Source organism: Lepidochelys kempii, chromosome 19, assembly GCF_965140265.1.
Source record: "Lepidochelys kempii isolate rLepKem1 chromosome 19, rLepKem1.hap2, whole genome shotgun sequence".
NCBI classification, from domain to species: domain Eukaryota; kingdom Metazoa; phylum Chordata; order Testudines; family Cheloniidae; genus Lepidochelys; species Lepidochelys kempii.
Genome location: NC_133274.1, coordinates 20,011,159 through 20,034,843, shown reverse-complemented (window position 1 = coordinate 20,034,843; position 23,685 = coordinate 20,011,159). Strand labels below are relative to the sequence as shown.

The window sequence follows — 23,685 nt, the reverse complement described above, 5'->3', positions numbered from 1 at the left end:
TGGACTTGAATGAGAGGGTGGTGGCATGGAGAGCAGGAATTGCAAATGTAGCCTTATGCATGTGAAGAAAGAAAAGGAGTACTTGTGGCACCTTAGAGACTAACCAATTTATTTGAGCATGAGCTTTCGTGAGCTACAGCTCACTTCATGTGCCACAAGTACTCCTTTTCTTTTTGTGAATACAGACTAACACGGCTGTTACTCTGAAACCTGTCCTTATGCATGTGGACGTCATGGAAAAAGGCATAGACAGAAGTGGGTGAACTAAACTACAAGGCTGGCATCATTGGCTAAGGGTGTGGCGATGCAGTAAGAGACAAAGTTCAATATGTAGGCTCAGGCATAGTTGTATATGGCCTTGTATGTGTGGGAGTTAAGTCGGAACTGGGGAAGTCAGTGGAGGAATTCCAAGATGGGAGTGATTTCAGCAACATTGGTTTGGATGGAATGAGTGGGATCGGGTTATGTGACAGCTAGGATTTACCAGGTGAATAACAAAACTTATTTTGCTTCAAGTATTCTAAGGCCATTTTGTAAAACAGGGCTTTACACAAAACCTACTGAGAATAAACGCTTTATTTACAAATGTTGAGCAGTGGGGATTAGTGAGAAGATGCTAAATGTTCCCTTGCAATGTTAAAACGTGCATAATAACACTGATCACTAGTGCTGAGAACAACAAAGTGGTTTCTTGTGCAGTCTAGAAGAAATGCAAAATTATAGAAAAGCAAAACTAACTACATTTCGGATTAATGGGCAGCAGGCGTCTAACTTGTGTACTCTAGTCACTAGAGGGACGTAACTTACCTGCTTGCTGAAAAATAGATTGAAGGATTTCATGGTCCTAGGAAAAGGTTTCCAAATATTTCTTGTAAACTGCAGAGTAGAAAAGTTGTACTTTAGGTTGAGAATGTAGCTCCTCCATGTTTAAGGTTAACAGGTTGATAGATTGCAAGACAATGCTTAAAAATGTGAACTGATGTAGTACTCGCAAAAGAAAAGGAGGACTTGTGGCACCTTAGAGACTAACAAATTTATTTGAGCATAAGCTTTTGTGAGCTACACGAAAGCTTATGCTCAAATAAATTTGTTAGTCTCTAAGGTGCCACAAGTCCTCCTTTTCGTTTTGCAGATACAGACTAACACAGCTGCTACTCTGAAACCTGTCATGATGTAGTACTGTGTGCCTGAGTCTGCAGATAGCCTTCGAGTATGTGGCAGCATGGATTGTTCTGTAGGGGCACGTGCATCGCATAAGCACAAGATCCAATTTTTTAAAACAATTTAAGTACTTTGCATTTGTCCGTATTGAATTTCATCCTATTTACTTCAGACGATTTCTCCAGTTTGTCCAGATCAATTTGAATTTTAATCCTATCCTCCAAAGCACTTGCAACCTCTCTCATCTTGATATCATCTGCAAACTTCGTAAGTGTACTCTCAATGCCAGTGGTGCACAAACTGGGGGGTGTGCCCTCCTGAGGGGGGCTCAAGAGGTTCTCTAGGGGGGTGGGAAGAAACTAGGATTCCATCGGTCCCACAGGACCTTCTGCCATAATAGTGGGAGCGGGATAAAAATAGAGTGGATATTTTGGGTCAGGACCGGAGCAGGATTAAAAAAAAGTCCTCTTGTGCTACAAACAACGTGAACACCCTGGCCAGCAGCTGCCGCTCTCCAGCCACCCAGCTCTGAAGGCAGCACTGCTACCAACAGCAGTGCAGAAGTAAGGATGGCAATGCCCCAGCCTGCAGCAGCCGCTCTCCAGCCACCCAGCTCTGAAGGCAGCGCTGCCGCCAGCAGCAACATAGAAGGGGGCTACTTCAAGTAATGGAAGGTGTGACAAATTCCATGAATGGTAAGAGGGGTGTGACTGGAAATATTTGTGCACATCAACTCTATACTATTATCTAAATTGATGGAAGATATTGAACAGAATCAGACCCAGGACCAATCGCTGTGGGACCCCATTCAATATGTCTTTTCAGCTTGACTGTGAACCACTGATGACTACTCTCTGGGAATGATTTTCCAATCAGTTATGCACCTACCTTATAGTAGCTCCATCTAGGTTGCATTTCCCTAGGTTGTTTATGAGACTGTCAGGTGAGACCGTGTCCAAAGCCTTACTAAAGTTAAGATACATCACATCTACTGCTTCTCTCCCCCACATCCCCCTCCCAAAATTCACAAGGCTTGTTATTCTTTCAAAGAAAGCTATTAGGTTGGTTTGATGTGATTTGTTCTTGACAAATTCATGCTGTTACTTATCACATTATCTTCTAGGTGTTCACAAATTGATTGTTTAATTATTTGCTCCATTATCTTTCCAGATACTGAAGTTAAGATGACTGGTCTATAATTCTCCAGGTTGTCCTTATTCCCTTTTTTATAGATTGGCACTATATATGCCCTCTTCCAGTCTTCTGGAATCTTTCCCATCTTCCATGAGTTTTCAAACATAATTGCAGATGGCTCCGAAATCTCCTCGGTCAGCTCCTTGAATATTCTAGGATGTATTTCATCAGGCCCTATCATGAGTCCTCCCTGCAGAGATCCATCACAGAGCCAATATTCCATCATTGGGTGTGGGAGAATAGCTTCCTATGCTGAAACGTTTGTTCCAGGGGGGGCATGAGCCTGGGGTAGTTAACACACACCTTCCTTTTGCTGTGGAAACCAGGCTTTCTTCATGCCCTTCCACACATTTGCCTAATCCCTAGGGTGACTTCCAAAATCAAAAGGGACAAGGCCACAATCTTTCTCATAGCTCCTATTGTAGTTGTGACATTAATGGCATCTCTGCCCCCAAGACCTAAAAGTGCTCCTTTAGATCTCAGGCCTCCAGCTGTCACCTTTCTGTGGGCAGGGATCCAAATTCCTCATCTTGCAGACTGGGGATTTAGGCTTTCAGTCCCCCTGAAATTTGCTGTGTATCCCAGCAGATTGCTGAAGGGACGATGACAGTGTCTACTAGTGACCAGCCAGCTTTCACAAAGCAGAATATACATTTATTTTAGGACAAAAGCATTACAGGTAAAACACCATAAAATTATATTGTTTTGATATGCCTGCTAAGTTTAGTTGGTGTCCCTTATCTTCCACGTAGAGACCTTGGCAAGATCCAGTTCTTCAAACTCTTCTGGGCAGAGTTTTACCCTGTTAGCTACAATCACATCAATTTTTAAATCAAAATGAGGTTCATAAGTCAGTTCATGCCAACCCATTGTACCACACGCCCTTCTTTGTCTCCTTGGCCTCCTGAACATGGTGTGAACCACTATATGTAACTGACCCAAACTTCTCTGGAGTTGTCTACCTGATCTTGAATTTGCAGTAATTACCTCCATTGATTTTAGTTCCCGGCAGAAGTTTGGTAACCCTCCCCCCTAGAGGAGATAGAACACAGACCCAAGCTCACAAAGATACATATAGCATTATAGACACAAGTTTGACTAATCCTTGGGCCCTTAGCATTTGGCGCATCTCACTATAATAGTCTTTTGAGATTCAACTCCCAGGTGGCCCGGATCTGATTTCACAGCACCACAGTCAGATACTCCATTAAAATTTGAAGTCCCTGTAACATCCAGGGTGTTGGCTGGTTAAGTACCGTGGATGGGGATTGCTGTAGGCAAGTCCAGGAGATCCTGATGCAGAGGATGACTGTATCCACCAGAAGGACTTATTTGTCTAAATGGAAGAGGTTCTCAATATGGGTGGCTCAGCGTAGTGTGGACCCTGTGCAGACTTGGGTACTGAAGATCCTTGAGTATTTGCTGCCTCTGAAGTACTCCAGCCTGTCTTCCAGTACCTTCATGGTGTTCCTAGATGGTATCACTTTGGCCAGGAGAGAGTAAGTGCCAAGCACTTATGGCTGACCCTCCCCACATGAAACCTCCCCCTAAGATGGCCCCTCAGGTGGTCTCAGAATTTTGTGTGAATAGTTAACCTGCCTGTCATCTTCCCAAAACCCCACTCTTCATCTGGATAAAAGTTTTTAATCCTGGGGGAACATCTGGTGTGTCTTTTTACTACAGCGACAGACCCAAACTTTTCAGATTTCCCCCCTGAGTTATTTCTGGCTATAGCCATGGCAGTTCCAAAGGCCATGTCATCACATCACAAAGAATATCTAACTAGCTAATGCAGTGTATCTCATTGTTACCAGTTGGCTGTGTACCTCTCCCACTGAACGTCAAGACTTACTCTACTAGAGCTCAAGGGACATCCTCCACCTGCTTCAGAGATCTCCAATTTGCATTGCAAGGCAACGGCATGGAGCAACCCACTGACTTTTTGTCAAGCGTTATGCATTGGACTTAGTTGCCAGAACGGACGCCTGGTTTTGGAGACTAGTGCTATGATCCCTGTTTGACTGATGCAGCTGATATGCCTCATCCCACCATCCAGAAGTGGTACTGCATGCTAATCACCTATCATGGGGGTGATCCACACCAACACATACACAAATAGGGTGGTTACTTATTCTATAATAACTATGCTGCTTCAATGTTGTTGTAATCTGTGAATCCCATAATCCCACCTCCGTCCATGCTTTAGGAGTCCTCAACTAACACGAGCTTTGAATTGGGAGGGAACTGAGGGAAGGTTATGATCTTGTGCCCTTTATGCTCTCACATGTGAGCATGAGAAAGTTGAGTGCATGAATCTCCTGTGCACAAGGCACATGCACTCCTACAGTGGGATCTACAGTGTCTTCAACATATCAAAGAACCACAATTACTACAAGGTAAATAGCCATTCTCTCTGAGGTTGTGAACCAGCCCTACTCATCTCAATGGAGTGTTAACTCTGAAAGATGACAGTTTGAGCCATCTGCATTGTTTCTCATAAAATGGTCAAGTTAATGTCCTTATCCTACAATTCCCAAACCACACCCCACATTTTATGTGGTACTAAAAGCCCCAACTATCCCTAATCCTCTGCCAAAACCTCCATCTTCTCCTCTGACAACTTCTGTTCAGTTGTGTTGAAACTAGGAAAATTTGAGGCACACAGAAAATGAAGAAATGGTGTAAACATATTTAATATAAAAATAAATAGTTTAGGGTCTACTGTAGGGACATGTTTTTTTAATTTAATTCAATAAAAACCTCTAACTGAAGCTGCTAGAGTGCTGCAGAAACCTGAAGACCTAGCTGCAGAACTTAAGGCCAGCTTGCTAACAAGCAATGTTGTAATGTCCCAACACAGCACAATAGAAATGAAGCATTCAAGAATGACCATAATGTAATACTGTGGTATAATGTCAAAAGAGTATAGTTGGTTGGTTGTCTTTCTGAAGTTAGATTAAATATTTAATCTTATTTAAAATTCTCTTAATGGATTTTGGGTTCGTGTTTTTGTTTTGTTTTATAGGATTCACATGATGCTTTACTGGAATTTGGGAATAATAATCTCCAAATATTGGTTGACATTACTAGGGAAGGCATGTGGAAAAATCCAGTTCTTCTTAAAATTCTATCACAGCAACCAGTAGAAACAGAAGAAGGTAAGAACTGAGATTCTGATTTATAACATATGGATTTCAATAAACTGTTGGTACCCTTTGGTTGGGGGCAGGTACCTGTCAATCCTGATTTGAACTGCTCATTATTACAGAATTTGGCAATATTTCAGTTGGAGCTGTATGATGCTAGCCACGCGATAAACTGCATTTATCGTGAAACTTTCTCACTGGCGCTCTGTCCATTAATCATCTTTAATAATACATTTCAGCTCCAGGCCATTTCTAATATTGTAAATTTTGAGCATCTTGAAAGAACCACCATTTAAAAAAATAGTCTGCCAGAGAAATGTTTCATTCTTTTCCTGCCAATGTGGAATTTTCTTTCCTTCCCCAAAATTTTTCAGAAGATTGACTTGCATAAGTCTTTGCCACTTCTGACCAATGCATGCATTGCAGATGGGGAGAGAATTTTAAAGGTTACTTGCAAAGGATAAAAATAAGTTCTTCTTCGAGTGATGTCCCTGTAGGTGCTTAACTTTAGGTGATTGACTGCTCTGTGCCTCTAGTTGGAGAATTTCGACCGCAATACCTGGCTGGGCTGCACGTGCGCTCTCCCTGTCTCTCACCTGTCATTGTAGCTGATTAGCGCCGTGCAGCTGTTTCTTTCTCTCTCTCTCTCTTTTCCTTCTTAACTGCCCTTTGTCCAAATCAGAGCTCCAGCAGTGTCTTCACTTGCTTTACCTCAGGCGTTCTTGTTAGCAGTTTTTGTATATAATAGATTAGTTGATTAGGACTTTCTATTTTTCTTCTCCCTGTATTAAAATAAAATTCTTTCTTTATAACTTCACCCTGCCATGGGGTATTCCCTTTGAAATGCCAAGATCTCCTGGGTTTAAACCTTGTATCTCCTGCCATGAGGCAGTTCCTATCTCTGACGGACACTCACAATGCGTCAGGTGCCTGGGGGAAACACATTGTCATAATCTGAAGACCTGCACAAGGAAAGCAAGGGACCTCAAATTTAAGCCTGCCTCACACCCAGGAACGCAAACTTCTGCTGGTGACCAATTACCGAAGGCAGCTTCTGACAGTTCCTCCTCCTCAGCTTCATGTGGGAGGGACCTGTCTCCTAAAATACCTGCAAAGAGGAGAGCTTCCACTCCTCCTGTCAAACCTGCATCTAAAAAGAAGCGTTCCCTAGCTTGCTCTACTGGACAGGTACTGACCGCGCTGCAGCAAAGTACCTTCAAATCAGCAGGGACTAAAGCCACAGAACCTAAGTGGGCAGGTTCCAAAAAGGAAGGCAGAGAAAAGTGCCCTTTCCACTACAGCACTGGCAGCAACAGCAACAATCCTCCGTACCGAGTGCCTCTGCAGTTTTTAAGTCACTGGCGCCGTGTCTCTCTCTCTCTCTCTCTCTCTCTCTCTCTCTGCTGCACATCAGTGTTGCATCGTCACCAAAGCCTTCTAAGTCCTTGGTGCAGTCAACATCGGCACCTATCCTCACAGTGTCAGACTACTTCCTGGTACCTCAACAATTCTCGGCACCACAACAAATGCAAGTGCCTCCTCCAATACCGAGAATACAGCAGTTCCTTGCACCTAAGGGCCTGACAGTGAGCCTGGAACCTGCGTCCCCTCTTCTTGGTACTGACGCTGTATCTGTGCTTTCAGCACCACGCACACCACCAGCTGCATCTGAACCCTCCCCACCTCCAGTGATGAGGATCCAGGAGGATGAGGAGGGGGAACTTTCTTCATCTCAACATTCCTTGACCCTGCAGACCAGTATCAGATCTGAGCCACAAGAGCTCTCTAGACACTATCCAAGACCAGTCATACAAGGGTGGTATGGGGACCCCCACCTGTTTCATGTCTGGGAATGGTCAGTCTGGGACCTGTGGGCAGCATACAGGCAAAATTTTCCCAAGCCACCAAGCAACAGGGAAATTTCTAGACACGCCTCACCAAAGCCAGTAACACCACCTGACATCTCCCAGGAATAGACTTTTGAGGAAACAGAGCAGGAGTTAGACCAGGAGGCTATTCCTGCAACGAACTTGTCTTTCTCACTTGATGAGACCACCATGCCTCCGCTCCCTACTACCAGAGACTATTTCAAACAGTTTCAGGAACTGTTTAAAAGAATAGCTGACACACTTCAAATCCTTCTTGAAGAGGTTACTAAATCTCAGCACAGTCTCTTGGACATACTCCGCACATCGACATCTTCCAAGATTGCCTTCCCCATAAACGAGGCCATTATAGAGCCCACCACAATCATTTGGAAAACCCCCGCCACAATCCCACCTATGTGTAAGAGGGTGTACAAAAAGTATTATGTCTCTTTGAAGGGGCTAGAATTTGTATATTTCCCACCCCCAGCCAAATTCTGCTGTGGTGGATGCTGTTAATGAAAGAGGCAGGCAACATTATTCCAGGTCCACACCTTATGATAAGGAGTGGAAAAGGCTGGATTTACTCAGCCGCAAGGCCTACTCATCAGCAACATTACAATTTAAAAATGCCAATTATGAAGCTCTCTTGGCAAAATATGACCACACGACATATTACAAATTAGCAGACGTTATTGAACTTATACCAGAGGAAAAGAGAGAGAAGTTTACATTCATTTCTGAAGGCCACCTTATAGCTCAAACAGCCCCTCAGGCATCATTGGATTCCCCTGACATGGTGGCGAGGACCATCACAACTGCCATAGTAATGCACCGGGCCTCCTGGCTGCACCTGTTGGGGTTACCAAGGGAGGTGCAATCTACAGTAGAGGACCTTTCTTTTAAGGGTCTGAAGCTGTTTGCCTGCAAGACTGATGAGTCACTTCACTCCTTAAAGGACTCGAGAGCCACTCTTAGATCTCTAGGCATCTATATACCTTCCACAAAACACAAACAGGGCAGGTACTATACATCACAACGTCCTAGGCTCCGTACACACAGGACCAGAGACAGTATGATCCTCAAAGATGTTGGCAAAGACCACCCAAACGAAGATCAAATTCTTCGCAGCCCTCCACATCACAGCAACTGGCCTCCAAACACCAAATTTAAGGGTTTGGTCAAGGGCTTGATTGCTAACTCCATGTTCCACCAACCATCCGTTTACAGACCATCTGGTACCATTCTACTCATTCTGGCGTACTATCACTGCCGACAAGTGTGTATTAGAGATCATCGGGACCGGCTACTCCATCCAGTTCCTCTCCACCCTCCCGTCCGTCTTCAGGGATCCCTCTCACCAATCACTCTTGAGATAGGAAATAGAGTACCTCCTGCAATGAGGCTTGGTAGAACCAGTGCCAGTACAACAAAGAGAGAGAGGCTTCTGTTTCCATTATTTTTTAACACAAAAGAAGTCTGGGGGATGGAGACCCATTCTCTACCTCAGAAAACTAAACAAATTTGTCAAAACATAACGTTTCAGGATGGTTACTTTAGCAGCAACAATTTCTGCACTGGAACGAGGGGATTGGTTTGCAGCACTCGACCTGCAAAATGCATATATTCACATCCCCTTACACCCAGCACAAAGGCAATTCCCCTGATTTTGTACTGGGACAAAAGGGCCACTTCCAGTACATAGTACTACCCTTTGGCCTCCCCATAACCCCCTTGAGTATTTTCCAAAATTCTAGCAGTGGTGGTGGCCCACCTGCGCAAGCAAGGGGACATAATCTACCCATATTTAGATGATTGCTCACAAACAGGGAAGAATTAGTAGGGGAAGCAAAAGTGGATGGGAATCTGTGTGACCAGGAGATGGTAGAGTTCAGGATTCTGACAAAAGGAAGAAAGGAGAGCTGCAGAATACAGACCCTAGACTTCAGAAAAGCAGACTTTGACTCCCTCAGGGAACTGATGAGCAGGATCCCTGGGAGAATAACATGAGGGGGAAAGGAGTCCAGGAGAGCTGGCTGTATTTTAAGGAATCCTTACTGAGGTTGCAGGAACAAACCATCCCAATGTGCAGAAAGATTAGTAAATATGGCAGGCGATCAGCTTGGCTTAACAGTGAAATCCTTGCTGATCTTAAACACAAAAAAGAAGCTTACAAGAAGTGGAAGATTGGACAAATGACCAGGGAGGAGTATAAAAATATTGCTCAGGCGTTATTGAAAGAGTGAAATCAGGAAGGCCAAATCACACTTAGAGTTGCAGCTAGCAAGAGATGTTAAGAGTAACAAGGGTTTCTTCAGGTATGTTAGCAACAAGAAGAAAGTAAAGGAAATTGTGGGCCCCTTACGGAATGAGGGAGGCAACCTAGTGACAGAGGATGTGGAAAAAACTAATGTATTCAGTGCTTTTTTAGCCTGTCTTCACGAACAAGATCAGCTCCCAGACTGCTGCACTGGGCAGCACAGCATGGGGAGGATGTGACCAGCCCCCTGTGGAGAAAGAAGTGGTTCGGGACTATTTAGAAAAGCTGGACAAGCACAAGTCCATGGGTCCGGATGCACTTCATCCGAGAGTGCGAAAGGAGTTGGTGGGTGTGATTGCAGAGCCATTGGCCATTATCTTTGAAAACTCATGGCGATTGGGGGAGATCCCGGAAGACTGGAAAAAAGGCAAATGTAGTTCCCATCCTTAAAAAAGGGAAGGAGGAGGATCCAGGGAACTACAGGCCAGTCAGCCTCCCCTCAGTCCCTGAAAAAATCATGGAGCAGGTCCTCAAGGAATCAATTCTGAAGCACTTAGAGGAGAGCAAAGTGATCAGGAACAGTCAGCCTGACTAACCTAATTGCCTTCTATGACGACATAACTTGCTCTGTGGATGAGGGGAAAGCAGTGAATGTGTTGTTCCTTGACTTTAGTAAAGCTTTTGATAGGTCTCCCACAGTATTCTTGCCAGGAAGTTAAAGGAGTATGGGCTGGATGAATGGACTATAAGGTGGATAGAAAGCTGGCTAGATCGTCTGGCTCAATTGGTAGTGATCAATGGCTCCATGTCTAGTTGGCAGCTGGCATCAAGCGGTGTGCCCCCAGGTTTGGTCCTGGGGCCGGTTTTGTTCAGTATCTTTATTAATGATCTGGATGACGGGATGGATTGCACCCTCCGCAAGTTTGCAGATGACACTAAACTGGGAGGAGTGGTAGATATGCTGGAGGGTAGGGATAGGATACAGAGGGCCCTAGACAAATCCGAAGATTGGGCCAAAAGAAATCTGATGAGGTTCAACAAGGACAAGTGCAGAGTCCTGTACTTAGGACTGAAGAATCCCATGCACTGCAACAGACTAGGGACCGAATGGCTTGGCAGCAGTTCTGCAGAAAAGGACCTAGAAGTTACAGTGAACGCAAAGCTGGGTATGAGTCAACAGTGTGCCCTTATTGCTAAGAACGCTAACGGCATTTTAGGCTGTATAGGTAGGGGCATTGCCAGCAGATTGAGGGATGTGATCGTTCTCCTCTATTCGATGTTGGTGAGGCCTCATCTGGAGTACTGTGTCCAGTTTTCGGCCCCACGCTACAAGAAGGATGTGGAAAAATTGGAAAGAGTCCAGCAGAGGGTAACAAAAATGATTAGGGGGCTGGAGCACATGAGTTATGAGGAGAGGCTGAGGGAACTGGGCTTATTTAGTCTGTAGAAGAGAAGAATGAGGGGGAATTTGATAGCTGCTTTCAGCTACCTGAGAGGGAGTTCCAAAGAGGATGGATGTAGACTATTCTCAGTGTTACCAGATGACAGAACAAGGAGTAATGGTCTCCAGTTGCAGTGGGGGAGGTTTGGGTTGGATGTTGTGAAAAAGTTTCCTTAGGAGAGTGACAGGTTTCAGAGGAACAGCCGTGTTAGTCTGTATTCGCAAAAAGAAAAGGAGTACTTGTGGCACCTTAGAGACTAACCAATTTATTTGAGCATGAGCTTTCGTGAGCTACAGCTCACTTCATCAGATGTTTACCGTGGAAACTGCAGCAGACTTTATATACACACAGAAATCATGAAACAATACCTCCTCCCACCCCACTGTCCTGCTGGTAATAGCTTATCTAAAGTGATCAACAGGTGGGCCAATTCCAGCACAAATCCAGGTTTTCTCACCCTCCACCCCCCCACACAAATTCACTCTCCTGCTGGTGCTAGCCCATCCAAAGTGACAACTCTTTACATAATCAAGTCGGGCTATTTCCTGCATAGATCAAGGTTTTCTCACATCCCCCCCACCCCCATACACACACAAACTCACTCTCCTGCTGGTAATAGCTCATCTAAACTGACCATTCTCCAGGTTTAAATCCAAGTTAAACCAGAACATCTGGGGGGGGGGGGGTAGGAAAAAACAAGAGGAAACAGGCTACCTTGCATAATGACTTAGCCACTCCCAGTCTCTATTTAAGCCTAAATTAATAGTATCCAATTTGCAAATGAATTCCAATTCAGCAGTTTCTCGCTGGAGTCTGGATTTGAAGTTTTTTTGTTTTAAGATAGCGACCTTCATGTCTGTGATTGCGTGACCAGAGAGATTGAAGTGTTCTCCGACTGGTTTATGAATGTTATAATTCTTGACATCTGATTTGTGTCCATTTATTCTTTTACGTAGAGACTGTCCAGTTTGACCAATGTACATGGCAGAGGGGCATTGCTGGCACATGATGGCATAGATCACATTGGTGGATGTGCAGGTGAACGAGCCTCTGATAGTGTGGCTGATGTTATTAGGCCCTGTGATGGTGTCCCCTGAATAGATATGTGGGCACAATTGGCAACGGGCTTTGTTGCAAGGATAAGTTCCTGGGTTAGTGGTTCTGTTGTGTGGTATGTGGTTGTTGGTGAGTATTTGCTTCAGGTTGCGGGGCTGTCTGTAGGCAAGGACTGGCCTGTCTCCCAAGACTTGTGAGAGTGTTGGGTCATCCTTTAGGATAGGTTGTAGATCCTTAATAATGCGTTGGAGGGGTTTTAGTTGGGGGCTGAAGGTGACGGCTAGTGGCGTTCTGTTATTTTCTTTGTTAGGCCTGTCCTGTAGTAGGTAACTTCTGGGAACTCTTCTGGCTCTATCAATCTGTTTCTTTACTTCTGCAGGTGGGTATTGTAGTTGTAAGAAAGCTTGACAGAGATCTTGTAGGTGTTTGTCTCTGTCTGAGGGGTTGGAGCAAATGCGGTTGTATCGCAGAGCTTGGCTGTAGACGATGGATCGTGTGGTGTGGTCAGGGTGAAAGCTGGAGGCATGCAGGTAGGAATAGCGGTCAGTAGGTTTACGGTATAGGGTGGTGTTTATGTGGCCATTGTTTATTAGCACTGTAGTGTCCAGGAAGTGGATCTCTTGTGTGGACTGGACCAGGCTGAGGTTGGTGGTGGGATGGAAATTGTTGAAATCATGGTGGAATTCCTCAAGGGCTTCTTTTCCATGGGTCCAGATGATGAAGATGTCATCAATATAGCGCAAGTAGAGTAGGGGCTTTAGGGGACGAGAGTTGAGGAAGCGTTGTTCTAAATCAGCCATAAAAATGTTGGCATACTGTGGGGCCATGCGGGTACCCATAGCAGTGCCGCTGATCTGAAGGTATACATTGTCCCCAAATGTGAAATAGTTATGGGTAAGGACAAAGTCACAAAGTTCAGCCACCAGGTTAGCCGTGACATTATCGGGGATAGTGTTCTTGACGGCTTGTAGTCCATCTTTGTGTGGAATGTTGGTGTAGAGGGCTTCTACATCCATAGTAGCCAGGATGGTGTTATCAGGAAGATCACCGATGGATTGAAGTTTCCTCAGGAAGTCAGTGGTGTCTCGAAGGTAGCTGGGAGTGCTGGTAGCGTAGGGCCTGAGGAGGGAGTCTACATAGCCAGACAATCCTGCTGTCAGGGTGCCAATGCCTGAGATGATGGGGCGCCCAGGATTTCCAGGTTTATGGATCTTGGGTAGTAGATAGAATATCCCAGGTCGGGGTTCCAGGGGTGTGTCTGTGCGGATTTGATCTTGTGCTTTTTCAGGAAGTTTCTTGAGCAAATGCTGTAGTTGCTTTTGGTAACTCTCAGTGGGATCATAGGGTAATGGCTTAGGAGAGTGGTGATGCACTGGAATGGGTTACCTAGGGAGGTGCTGGAATCTCCTTCCTTTAAGGTTTTCAAGGTCAGGCTTGACAAAGCCCTGGCTGGGATGATTTAATTGGGGATTGGCCCTGCTTTGAGCAGGGGTTTGGACTAGATGACCTTTTGACGTCCTTTCCAACCCTGATAGTCTATAATTCTTATACTGATGGAAAAATCAGCCAAAAAACCCTCTTGAATAAAACCACTCCATTTCTTTGTAACTTTGCACTCTCCTCTATCAAGTGACTCCTGATCAGCCTCCGTGATGACCTAGAGTCCTACCAGGTGGCTTTATTGCCAGAGAGCCTTTCCCTGACAAACCAATTCTACAGGGTAGGAGCTAGTCTGTTGCCTAGGATGTTTGTAGTTCAGTAGAGGACTATCCTGATTTAACAACCCTCTATTGTCATGTACCATTTTAGTCCATCATGGGGTAAAGAGTCAACAGATAAGATAAAGAATCCCATGTCCAGTAGGGAGTCTGCAGCCTGTCAGGTACATGCAAAGAGCCCCCAGTATTAAACAGAGTTTATAGGTTGTGCAGGCAGATTCCACAAATTATCACAAGGAGGATGGGCATTTTGAGCAATGGGTGGCAAAACAGGACCTCTTCGGAGTGATGACAAGGAAATCATGCAGGCGGACTTCAGAAATGAGAGAGAGGAGCAAATGGGGGTTACAGTTTCAGCTGGAAAAGTTCAGAGTAAGAAGGTAGAAATAAAATTGATGGTTTGGTCCAGTATTTTCCCCCTTCTCTTGTGCCTGAACTTCTTGCCTGATGATATGGCATCAGTTAGGACAATAGCACTTGAGCTTCGTAACAGCCTTCCTCCAGCACTCCAGCCCCCTGCAAGACCAGGGAAGAATTCTGTGTCCAGATGTGAGGCACATAAAGGCCTCAGCTAGGTCGGGCCCTGCGGTTTATACACAGGAGTGGTACTCCCTCTGCAGCATCTTATCTGCAAGTACAGCACACGCCTGTGTGGAGAGGCAGTGAAGGGGGAGGTGGATGAGTGTTGCATTATTAAGGGTTAAGATTCTGTATCACCTTATGTTTAGTAAAAGTCAGGTCACTGGCAATAAACAAAAACCATGTCCCTGACTTTCACTAAAAATACCCTAGGGGTTTGGGTGGGGAGAAAGTGTGCTGCCAGGGCTTGCAACTGCTTCAGCCCCGCTGCTGCTCCTGTGGTGATGACCCAGCCCCACTCACTGTGCCAGTCAGCTGTTCTGGCCATCCTTACCCTACCGGTTGCTCCGGCAGCCCCAGGGCTAGTCCCGGGGCTGGCCAGTGGCCAGCTGCTCCAACCCTGCCCCAGGAGAAGTCACGGAAAGTCACAGAATCTGTGACAGAATTGTCTTTATGCATTATGAACTCAGTCTGCAGGTACTGTTGGAACATCCTCTCCTCTCTCAAGACTGCTTTTCCTTAGCTTTAGCTGAAACCTTCCTTGCTGAAAAAGAATTGAGCATTCGTAGTTAGCTTCCATTTTGAAGGAAAAAACTAAATGGAGCTGGGAGTAGGGGACTATGGTAGTTTCATGTCTTCCAGTTTTCTCCTGGATCTCTAAAAGGCACAGAAGGCTTCTGAAATCTCCCAGAAGAAATTGCTGTGAGACCGGTACCCAAAGGTGCATAACAGCAATGCTAGGTGAGTGCAAATAGGGATGCTAAGCAAAACTGCTATGGACCTGCACCTGAAACAATGACTAGTCTGGACAAGCTGTTGTGCTGTGGGTATGTAGCAGGGTGGGCACTCGCCGCCGCGGTGCCTCCTGGTGGTCAGTCTGGGAATTAGCTCACATTAGCCTTGGAGCGCCGCCTGCTAGCCGATGTCTCCCTACCGGTACCTGCTTCCTGGTCAATCTCCATCACTGTACTTCAGGCTCCATGTCCCTCACCGGCCCACAGTGCCCCTTCTCCTGGGTACTGCCCTGCAGCAGTGCCCCCATGCGTTTGGGATCCTCCCTTCTCCAGGGAACCCCAATCCCCTAATCCCACCTCGCCTCAGTGACCGACTGCCAGTCTTCATCTAGCTTTTTCCCTCAGGGGCAAACTGCAGTCTAAAGTGTCCACTCATCATTGGCCAGGGGGGTTGGACCAGGTGTCTCTTCCTTCCCTTGCTGCTTCCCCACAGCCCTAGTACCTCCTCCGACCCTGACAGCAAGGCTTCTACCTGGGGGTTTGCCAGGCTGGAGCTTCTCCATCTCCTCCTGCCCTGCCCCAGTACCGCAGTGTCCAAGGTACCCTTTGCTCTTTCAGGCAGCCAGGTCCATCTCTCTCCAAGACTGGAGAGAGACTGACTACCTACCCCTTCTGGTCTGCTCTCTTTTATAGTGGCTTGGCCAGCTCTGATTGGCTGCCTCCTGCCTCTTCCTGATTGGCTGTCAGCACCAGCCCTCTCCAAGGGCTGGCTTTTAACCCTTTCTGAGCCGGAGCGGGGTGATCGCCCCACTACAGGGTACTTCATGCTAGTGCTCTCATCAGTTTAGTTCTCTAGGGTGGGCAAGGTACATTCTTACTCTTACACAGCACTATTCTGTATTTGACACCATGATATGATACATGGTATGGGCAAGAGCGGAATCTGTTTAATTGAAGCCCTTCTTTTCTGTCTTCCTTTAATCAGTTACTTCTTTCTGCATTCCCAAGGCAGGTGGTATACAGATGCAACTCTCAAAGGAGAAAAAAAGGTTGCTTACTAATACCTGGAGACTTTAATATGTGTTGCCTCTGCTCAGCTACACTTCCTACCTTCTTTTCTACAATTTCTTGGAGTGCTTTCTTTAGCACAGTGGTATCAAACATATGGCCCATGGGGCAAGTAATGCAATAGGCTATTCTTCTCCAGGTCCTTCATGTGGAAGACTAGCAGCTGAAGGAAGGTAATTGGTCAGTACTGCAGATGTAGATCTTGGCCACAGTGTTCAAACTTGGATGTCTAAAGTGGAGGCTCTAAATCCATAGGTAGGCATTTAAATAAGTGACATGATTTTCAGAAGTGCTGAATGCCAACAAATCTTATTGAAGTTAATGAGAGCTTTATCTGCTTGACATCTTTGAACATCAGATCTTTTAGGTGCCTAATAAGTATCACCTTTCTGCCAAACAGTAATATATGTTGGGAGCATTATGAGTTTGTCACCGTTCGGTGAAGAACTCAGCAATGCAAACAGTGGGTATTAGTACCGTTCGTGGAACATAAATGGTCACAAATGGATTGAAGACAACCCCCTTTTTAGGGAATCTTGGCTCAGGCACCAATGGGTGTGTCTGCACTGCAGCTGGGAACATGGATAGACAGACATGCAAGTTTCACTTGAGCAAGCACACTAAAAATAGCAATATGGCTGCGGTGATTCAGGCCAGGACTCAGGCAGGCCACCCAAGTATGTACCAGGGTGTTGTGTGGGATAGTACTCAGGTGGCTACCCTGAGACCCTGCCTGTGCCACTGAGGCTGTTTTGTTTTGGGGTTTTTAAAATTGGGTTGGGCTTGAATGTGAATACAGGACACCTGTGTATTTAGAATAGTTTTCATAGATTCATAGAGCAGAAGGTCAGAAGGGACAACTGTAATCATCCTAGAGACTAACAAATTTATTTGAGCATAAGCTTTGTGAGCTACAGCTCACTTCATCAGATGCATCCGATGAAGTGAGCTGTAGCTCACGAAAGCTTACGCTCAAATAAATTTGTTAGTCTCTAAGGTGCCACAAGTACTCCTTTTCTTTTTGCAAATACAGACTAACACGGCTACTACTCTGAAACCTGTAATCATCCAGTTAACTTCCTGCGTAACACAGGCCATAGAACTTCTATGAATTAATTCCTGTTTGAAGTCAAGTAGTTTGTTTTCATTCTTTTGTTCGTTCATTCTTTCATTCCTTCTTTCCTTCCTTCCTTCCTTCCTTCCTTCCTTCCTTCCACAGAATTATGTCAGAAAAGGACTTCTATATTTTGTAATTTTTTGGTAGTGATATAACTAGATTTTAGACACATTTCATAAAGCATGCTTTTATTTTGCTGAACATAAAGTGTTTAGTGTATTGTTTGAGATACTTAATTTTCTCGTCATAGATGCTGTAGAAATAAAATATATTAAACTTACCCAACTTAAAGTACAGGAAAAAGTGTAGGTAGACAAAACTCAATTACTAGATTTTTACCCTTGAGCGGATCACTGCGGACTATGTGGCTCTAGGAAGAAGGATAAAGGAGTTGGAGGCGCAAGTGGTGTTCTCGTCCATCCTCCCCGTGGAAGGAAAAGGCCTAGGTAGGGAGTGTCGAATCGTGGAAGTCAACGAATGGCTACGCAGGTGGTGTCGGAGAGAAGGCTTTGGTTTCTTTGACCATGGGATGGTGTTCCATGAAGGAGGAGTGCTGGGCAGAGACGGGCTCCATCTTACAAAGAGAGGGAAGAGCATCTTTGCCAGCAGGCTGGCTAACCTAGTGAGGAGGGCTTTAAACTAGGTTCACTGGGGGAAGGAGACCAAAGCCCTGAGGTAAGTGGGAAAGCGGAATACCGGGAGGAAGCACAGGCAGGAATGTCTGTGAGGGGAGGGCTCCTGCCTCATACTGGCAATGAGGGGCGATCAACAGGTTATCTCAAGTGCTTATATACAAATGCACAAAGCCTTGGAAACAAGCAGGGAGAACTGGAGGTCCTGGTGATGTCAAGGAACTATGACGTGATCGGAATAACAGAGACTTGGTGGGATAACTCACATGACTGGAGTACTGTCATGGATGGTTATAAACTGTTCAGGAAGGACAGGCAGGGCAGAAAAGGTGGGGGAGTAGCACTGTATGTAAGGGAGCAGTATGACTGCTCAGAGCTCCGGTACGAAACTGCAGAAAAACCTGAGTGTCTCTGGATTAAGTTTAGAAGTGTGTGCAACAAGACTGATGTAGTGGTGGGAGTCTGCTATAGACCACCGGACCAGGGGGATGAGGTGGATGAGGCTTTCTTCCGGCAGCTCACGGAAGCTACTAGATCGCATGCCCTGATTCTCATGGGTGACTTTAATTTTCCTGATATCTGCTGGGAGAGCAATACAGCGGTGCATAGACAATCCAGGAAGTTTTTGGAAAGCGTAGGGGACAATTTCCTGGCGCAAGTGCTAGAGGAGCCAACTAGGGGGGGCGCTTTTCTTGACCTGCTGCTCACAAACCGGGTAGAATTAGTGGGGGAAGCAAAAGTGGATGGGAATCTGGGAGGCAGTGACCATGAGTTGGTTGAGTTCAGGATCCTGACGCAGGGAAGAAAGGTAAGCAGCAGGATACGGACCCTGGACTTCAGGAAAGCAGACTTCGACTCCCTCAGGGAACGGATGGCCAGGATCCCCTGGGGGACTAACTTGAAGGGGAAAGGAGTCCAGGAGAGCTGGCTGTATTTCAAGGAATCCCTGTTGAGGTTACAGGGACAAACCATCCCGATGAGTCGAAAGAATAGTAAATATGGCAGGCGACCAGCTTGGCTTAATGGTGAAATCCTAGCGGATCTTAAACATAAAAAAGAAGCTTACAAGAAGTGGAAGGTGGACATATGACCAGGGAAGAGTATAAAAATATTGCTCGGGCATGTAGGAATGTTATCAGGAGGGCCAAATCGCACCTGGAGCTGCAGCTAGCCAGAGATGTCAAGAGTAACAAGAAGGGTTTCTTCAGGTATGTTGGCAACAAGAAGAAAGCCAAGGAATGTGTGGGCCCCTTACTGAATGAGGGAGGCAACCTAGTGACAGAGGATGTGGAAAAAGCTAATGTACTCAATGCTTTTTTTGCCTTTGTTTTCACTAACAAGGTCAGCTCCCAGACTGCTGCGCTGGGCATCACAAAATGCGGAAGAGATGGCCAGCCCTCTGTGGAGATAGAGGCGGTTAGGGACTATTTAGAAAAGCTGGACGTGCACAAGTCCATGGGGCCGGACGAGTTGCATCCGAGAGTGCTGAAGGAATTGGCGGCTGTGATTGCAGAGCCACTGGCCATTATCTTTGAAAACTCGTGGCGAACCGGGGAAGTCCCGGATGACTGGAAAAAGGCTAATGTAGTGCCAATCTTTAAAAAAGGGAAGAAGGAAGATCCTGGGAACTACAGGCCAGTCAGCCTCACCTCAGTCCCTGGAAAAATCATGGAGCAGGTCCTCAAAGAATCAATCCTGAAGCACTTGCATGAGAGGAAAGTGATCAGGAACAGCCAGCATGGATTCACCAAGGGAAGGTCATGCCTGACTAATCTAATCGCCTTTTATGATGAGATTACTGGTTCTGTGGATGAAGGGAAAGCAGTGGATGTATTGTTTCTTGACTTTAGCAAAGCTTTTGACACGGTCTCCCATAGTATTCTTGTCAGCAAGTTAAGGAAGTATGGGCTGGATGAATGCACTATAAGGTGGGTAGAAAGCTGGCTAGATTGTCGGGCTCAACGGGTAGTGATCAATGGCTCCATGTCTAGTTGGCAGCCGGTATCAAGTGGAGTGCCCCAAGGGTCGGTCCTGGGGCCGGTTTTATTCAATATCTTCATAAATGATCTGGAGGATGGTGTGGATTGCACTCTCAGCAAATTTGCGGATGATACTAAACTGGGAGGAGTGGTAGATACGCTGGAGGGGAGGGATAGGATACAGAAGGACCTAGACCAATTGGAGGATTGGGCCAAAAGGAATGTGATGAGGTTCAATAAGGATAAGTGCAGGGTCCTGCACTTAGGACGGAAGAACCCAATGCACAGCTACAGACTAGGGACCGAATGGCTAGGCAGCAGTTCTGCGGAAAAGGACCTAGGGGTGACAGTGGACGAGAAGCTGGATATGAGTCAGCAGTGTGTCCTTGTTGCCAAGAAGGCCAATGGCATTTTGGGATGTATAAGTAGGGGCATAGCGAGCAGATCGAGGGACGTGATCGTTCCCCTCTATTCGACATTGGTGAGGCCTCATCTGGAGTACTGTGTCCAGTTTTGGGCCCCACACTTCAAGAAGGATGTGGATAAATTGGAGAGAGTCCAGCGAAGGGCAACAAAAATGATTAGGGGACTGGAACACATGACTTATGAGGAGAGGCTGAGGGAGCTGGGATTGTTTAGCTTGCAGAAGAGAAGAATGAGGGGGGATTTGATAGCTGCTTTCAACTACCTGAAAGGGGGTTCCAAAGAGGATGGCTCTAGACTGTTCTCAATGGTAGCAGATGACAGAACGAGGAGTAATGGTCTCAAGTTGCAGTGGGGGAGGTTTAGATTGGATATTAGGAAAAACTTTTTCACTAAGAGGGTGGTGAAACACTGGAATGCGTTACCTAGGGAGGTGGTAGAATCTCCTTCCTTAGAGGTTTTTAAGGTCAGGCTTGACAAAGCCCTGGCTGGGATGATTTAACTGGGAATTGGTCCTGCTTTGAGCAGGGGGTTGGACTAGATGACCTTCTGGGGTCCCTTCCAACCCTGATATTCTATGATTCTATGATTCTACCCTGGTTGTCCTGGTCAAATTTAATACTTCTAGTCGTGTGAAAACTACTATAGGATCTGAGTAGTGCCGTCGCTGTCTGTGTCTCCTAATGCTGTGCTGTGAGGTGTCTATTGAGCCAAAGAAGCTACCATTCCTTGCTAATATACTAGCACTACTTTTGTAGCCTAGCATTCCCTTATTGCTACACAGGTGCACTTCTAGTGTGCTAATTTGTATGAAAGAACACCACTGCTTATTTATTACTGTCCATTTTTATTGCAACAAGGGTTTCATATCTCTTATCTAAACATTGACCAGACCTCAGCATGTTTCTTACAAAATCAAAGTGGTGTGAATGCAATGAGACAACTAAGTGCCAACTGTAAATTTGGTGTATTCTCAAAGGTTTTTTTCTTTTCCTAGTCAATAAATTGGTTACACGAGAAGGGCCTTCCTTTCTGCAGATGCGAGTAAAACACTTGATGAAGTCCAACTGCATTCCACAAGCTACTGTCTTGTCAAAATTGTGTGCAGATTCTCCAGAAATTTCAAATGTATCCTCTTTTCGCCAAGCCTACATCACATGTTTGTGCTCTATGCTGCCTAATGAAGACTCTATTAAAGAGGTTAGTAATCATATCCCCTATTAATGTGTGAAGTTTCTATCAAGTGCATTTCTAAATCAGTTTGGCTAATGCTAAGGTTATAGAGTTTTTAAAGAAAATCTAAAATATAAAGACTTCAGGCAGTAGTATGAAAGTGCATTTAATGTTGTTGCTACAGATACACATGTGCATTATATACAGTCTATTAATGTGGGCTTATACATCATGCAAAAAAGGTTTGAGAGTGTTAGATCCTCATATGCCTCAAGTATAAATCTAAAGTCTTCCCTTCAGCTGCCCTATGCACTGTGACTCTGTACTCTTCTGATGCAAAGGAATAAAATGACTGTTTTAATAGAGTGAAAACTAATGTAGAAAAGGAGGACTGGTGAGCCATGGGCAAACTCCTCTAGTGTCTACTGGCCTGAATCTTTATGACCCATTCCGATTACTTTGATTCAAACATCTTTTTCTTTTTCAGTGTAGTAGCAACTGTGCTAATAGTGAACATTGTAATCAAGGTTGGAAAACTGTTGCCACTATAACCCCGCTTGTTATTTTTTATTGAATTCACTGGTTAGGCTGAAATCTTAAATGCTTGGTGTCAACTTGAATGAGACTTTGTGGTGGGAGGGAGTTTGAGCAAAATCTCTTAAGCAATATTTTTGGGGGGTTGAGGGAGGAGAGATAGTGAGCAGGACTTGCCATTGTTTAAAATTAAATATGGCTGAATAACTCAGATGTTTGCACTCCCCAGCTGCAAGAGAATAGGCCCCCAATTAAGGCCTCTGCTCAGTTCAGGGGGAAAAAATTAAGAGCAAACACATTATTTGAAAATATGGTGTTGTGTATGTTAGCAAATCTGTTAAACATAGTCACAATGCTTTGTCTGGGAGTTAACTGGACAGCTGAGCTGCACAGAGCCAATTACTTTGAATCAAGAAGTTGAGCCAAGGTGGCGAAGAGTGATGCAGGAGCAGGGGATGTGGTTTCTTCAGATGCTTATTTAGAAAGATGTTGTGCATACATGTACAGCTACTTATATGCCTTCTTTCCAAAACTGCTCAGGAGGCTCTCTTGCTCTCTAGTTCTTAGGCACACTTGTCCCACAAGTATTATAGGCAGGGCTGGTAGCATAGCCGATTAAGTTTGTCTGACACTTCTCATTGTTAGATCCTGTTCAGTTGCTTATAATTTTGCTAAACTTTTAACTATTTAGGTTGAAATTTCCATGCCATGTGTCTCCCTCACGCTCTGAATATTTTTGGAAAATTTCAGCCAAGAATTTCAGCTATTTCTGAGAACTAGGTTAGGGAAAAAATGTTGTTTTGCCTGTGTTTAAAAAAAAAAAATTGTCAGTTTCTTCTTTGACCAACTCTAGAGCCTCCATACTTTGGAGCAGGGATTTGAACTTTGGCAGTGGGGTGTCCTTTGTCTCAAGGATGTGCGTTCTACAATCTCTGTGAAAATCTGTCCAAGTTTGGCAAAGTTATTCATAGAAACTAAGGTCAGAAGGGACTATTACGATCATCTAGTCTGACCTCCTACACAACGCAGGCCACAGAATTTCACCCACCCACTCCTGCGAAAAACCTCTCACCTATGTCTGAGCTATTGAAGTCCTCAAATCGTGGTTTAAAGACTTCAAGGAGCAGAGAATCCTCCAGCAAGTGACCCATGCCGCATGCTACAGAGGAAGGCAAAAAACCTCCAGGGCCTCTTCCAATTTGCCCTGGAGGAAAATTCCTTCCCGACCCCAAATATGGCAATCAGCTAAACCCTGAGCATATGGGCAAGATTCACCAGCCAGATACTACAGAAAATTCTTTCCTGGGTATCTCAGATCCCACCCTATCTAATATCCCATTGGGTTATAAACCTTTGAAAGATATAGTGATTGTACATACCACTAAATTCCCCAAAGATCCCCTCTGCTGTGGGCATGCTGCAACCTGAGGTTGAGCAGAACTTTCCCTGCTGCTGCAGCTGAGACTGTTGTGGGGCCATGCATGGTTCAAGTTCAAGCACCTGACCTGAGACAGGCAGCCTCCCCTCCCCCCCCCCCATCTGTTCTGCCAGTGACACACGTGCAGCCGCACCCCTTGTTGGGCTCAGGCAGCATGAAGGAAGAA

The 23,685-nt window shown here is 45.4% G+C and overlaps 1 protein-coding gene across 4 annotated transcripts in view; it reads left to right on the top strand.

The window, feature by feature from the left end:
• The window catches only part of RLF (RLF zinc finger), a 117,177-nt gene that overhangs the window by 22,036 nt on the left and 71,456 nt on the right, over positions 1 to 23,685 (top strand). The window contains exons 1-3 of one of the 4 annotated variants that reach the window (XM_073317643.1): positions 1,082 to 4,475; positions 5,381 to 5,513; positions 21,372 to 21,574. In XM_073317643.1, coding sequence (XP_073173744.1) covers positions 4,440 to 4,475; positions 5,381 to 5,513; positions 21,372 to 21,574 — 372 coding nt within the window. In that variant the 5' untranslated portion in view covers positions 1,082 to 4,439. Of the gene's footprint in view, positions 1 to 1,081; positions 4,476 to 5,380; positions 5,514 to 21,371; positions 21,575 to 23,685 lie in introns of those variants that run through there. The other 3 variants (XM_073317642.1, XM_073317644.1, XM_073317646.1) reach the window with 3 other exon arrangements.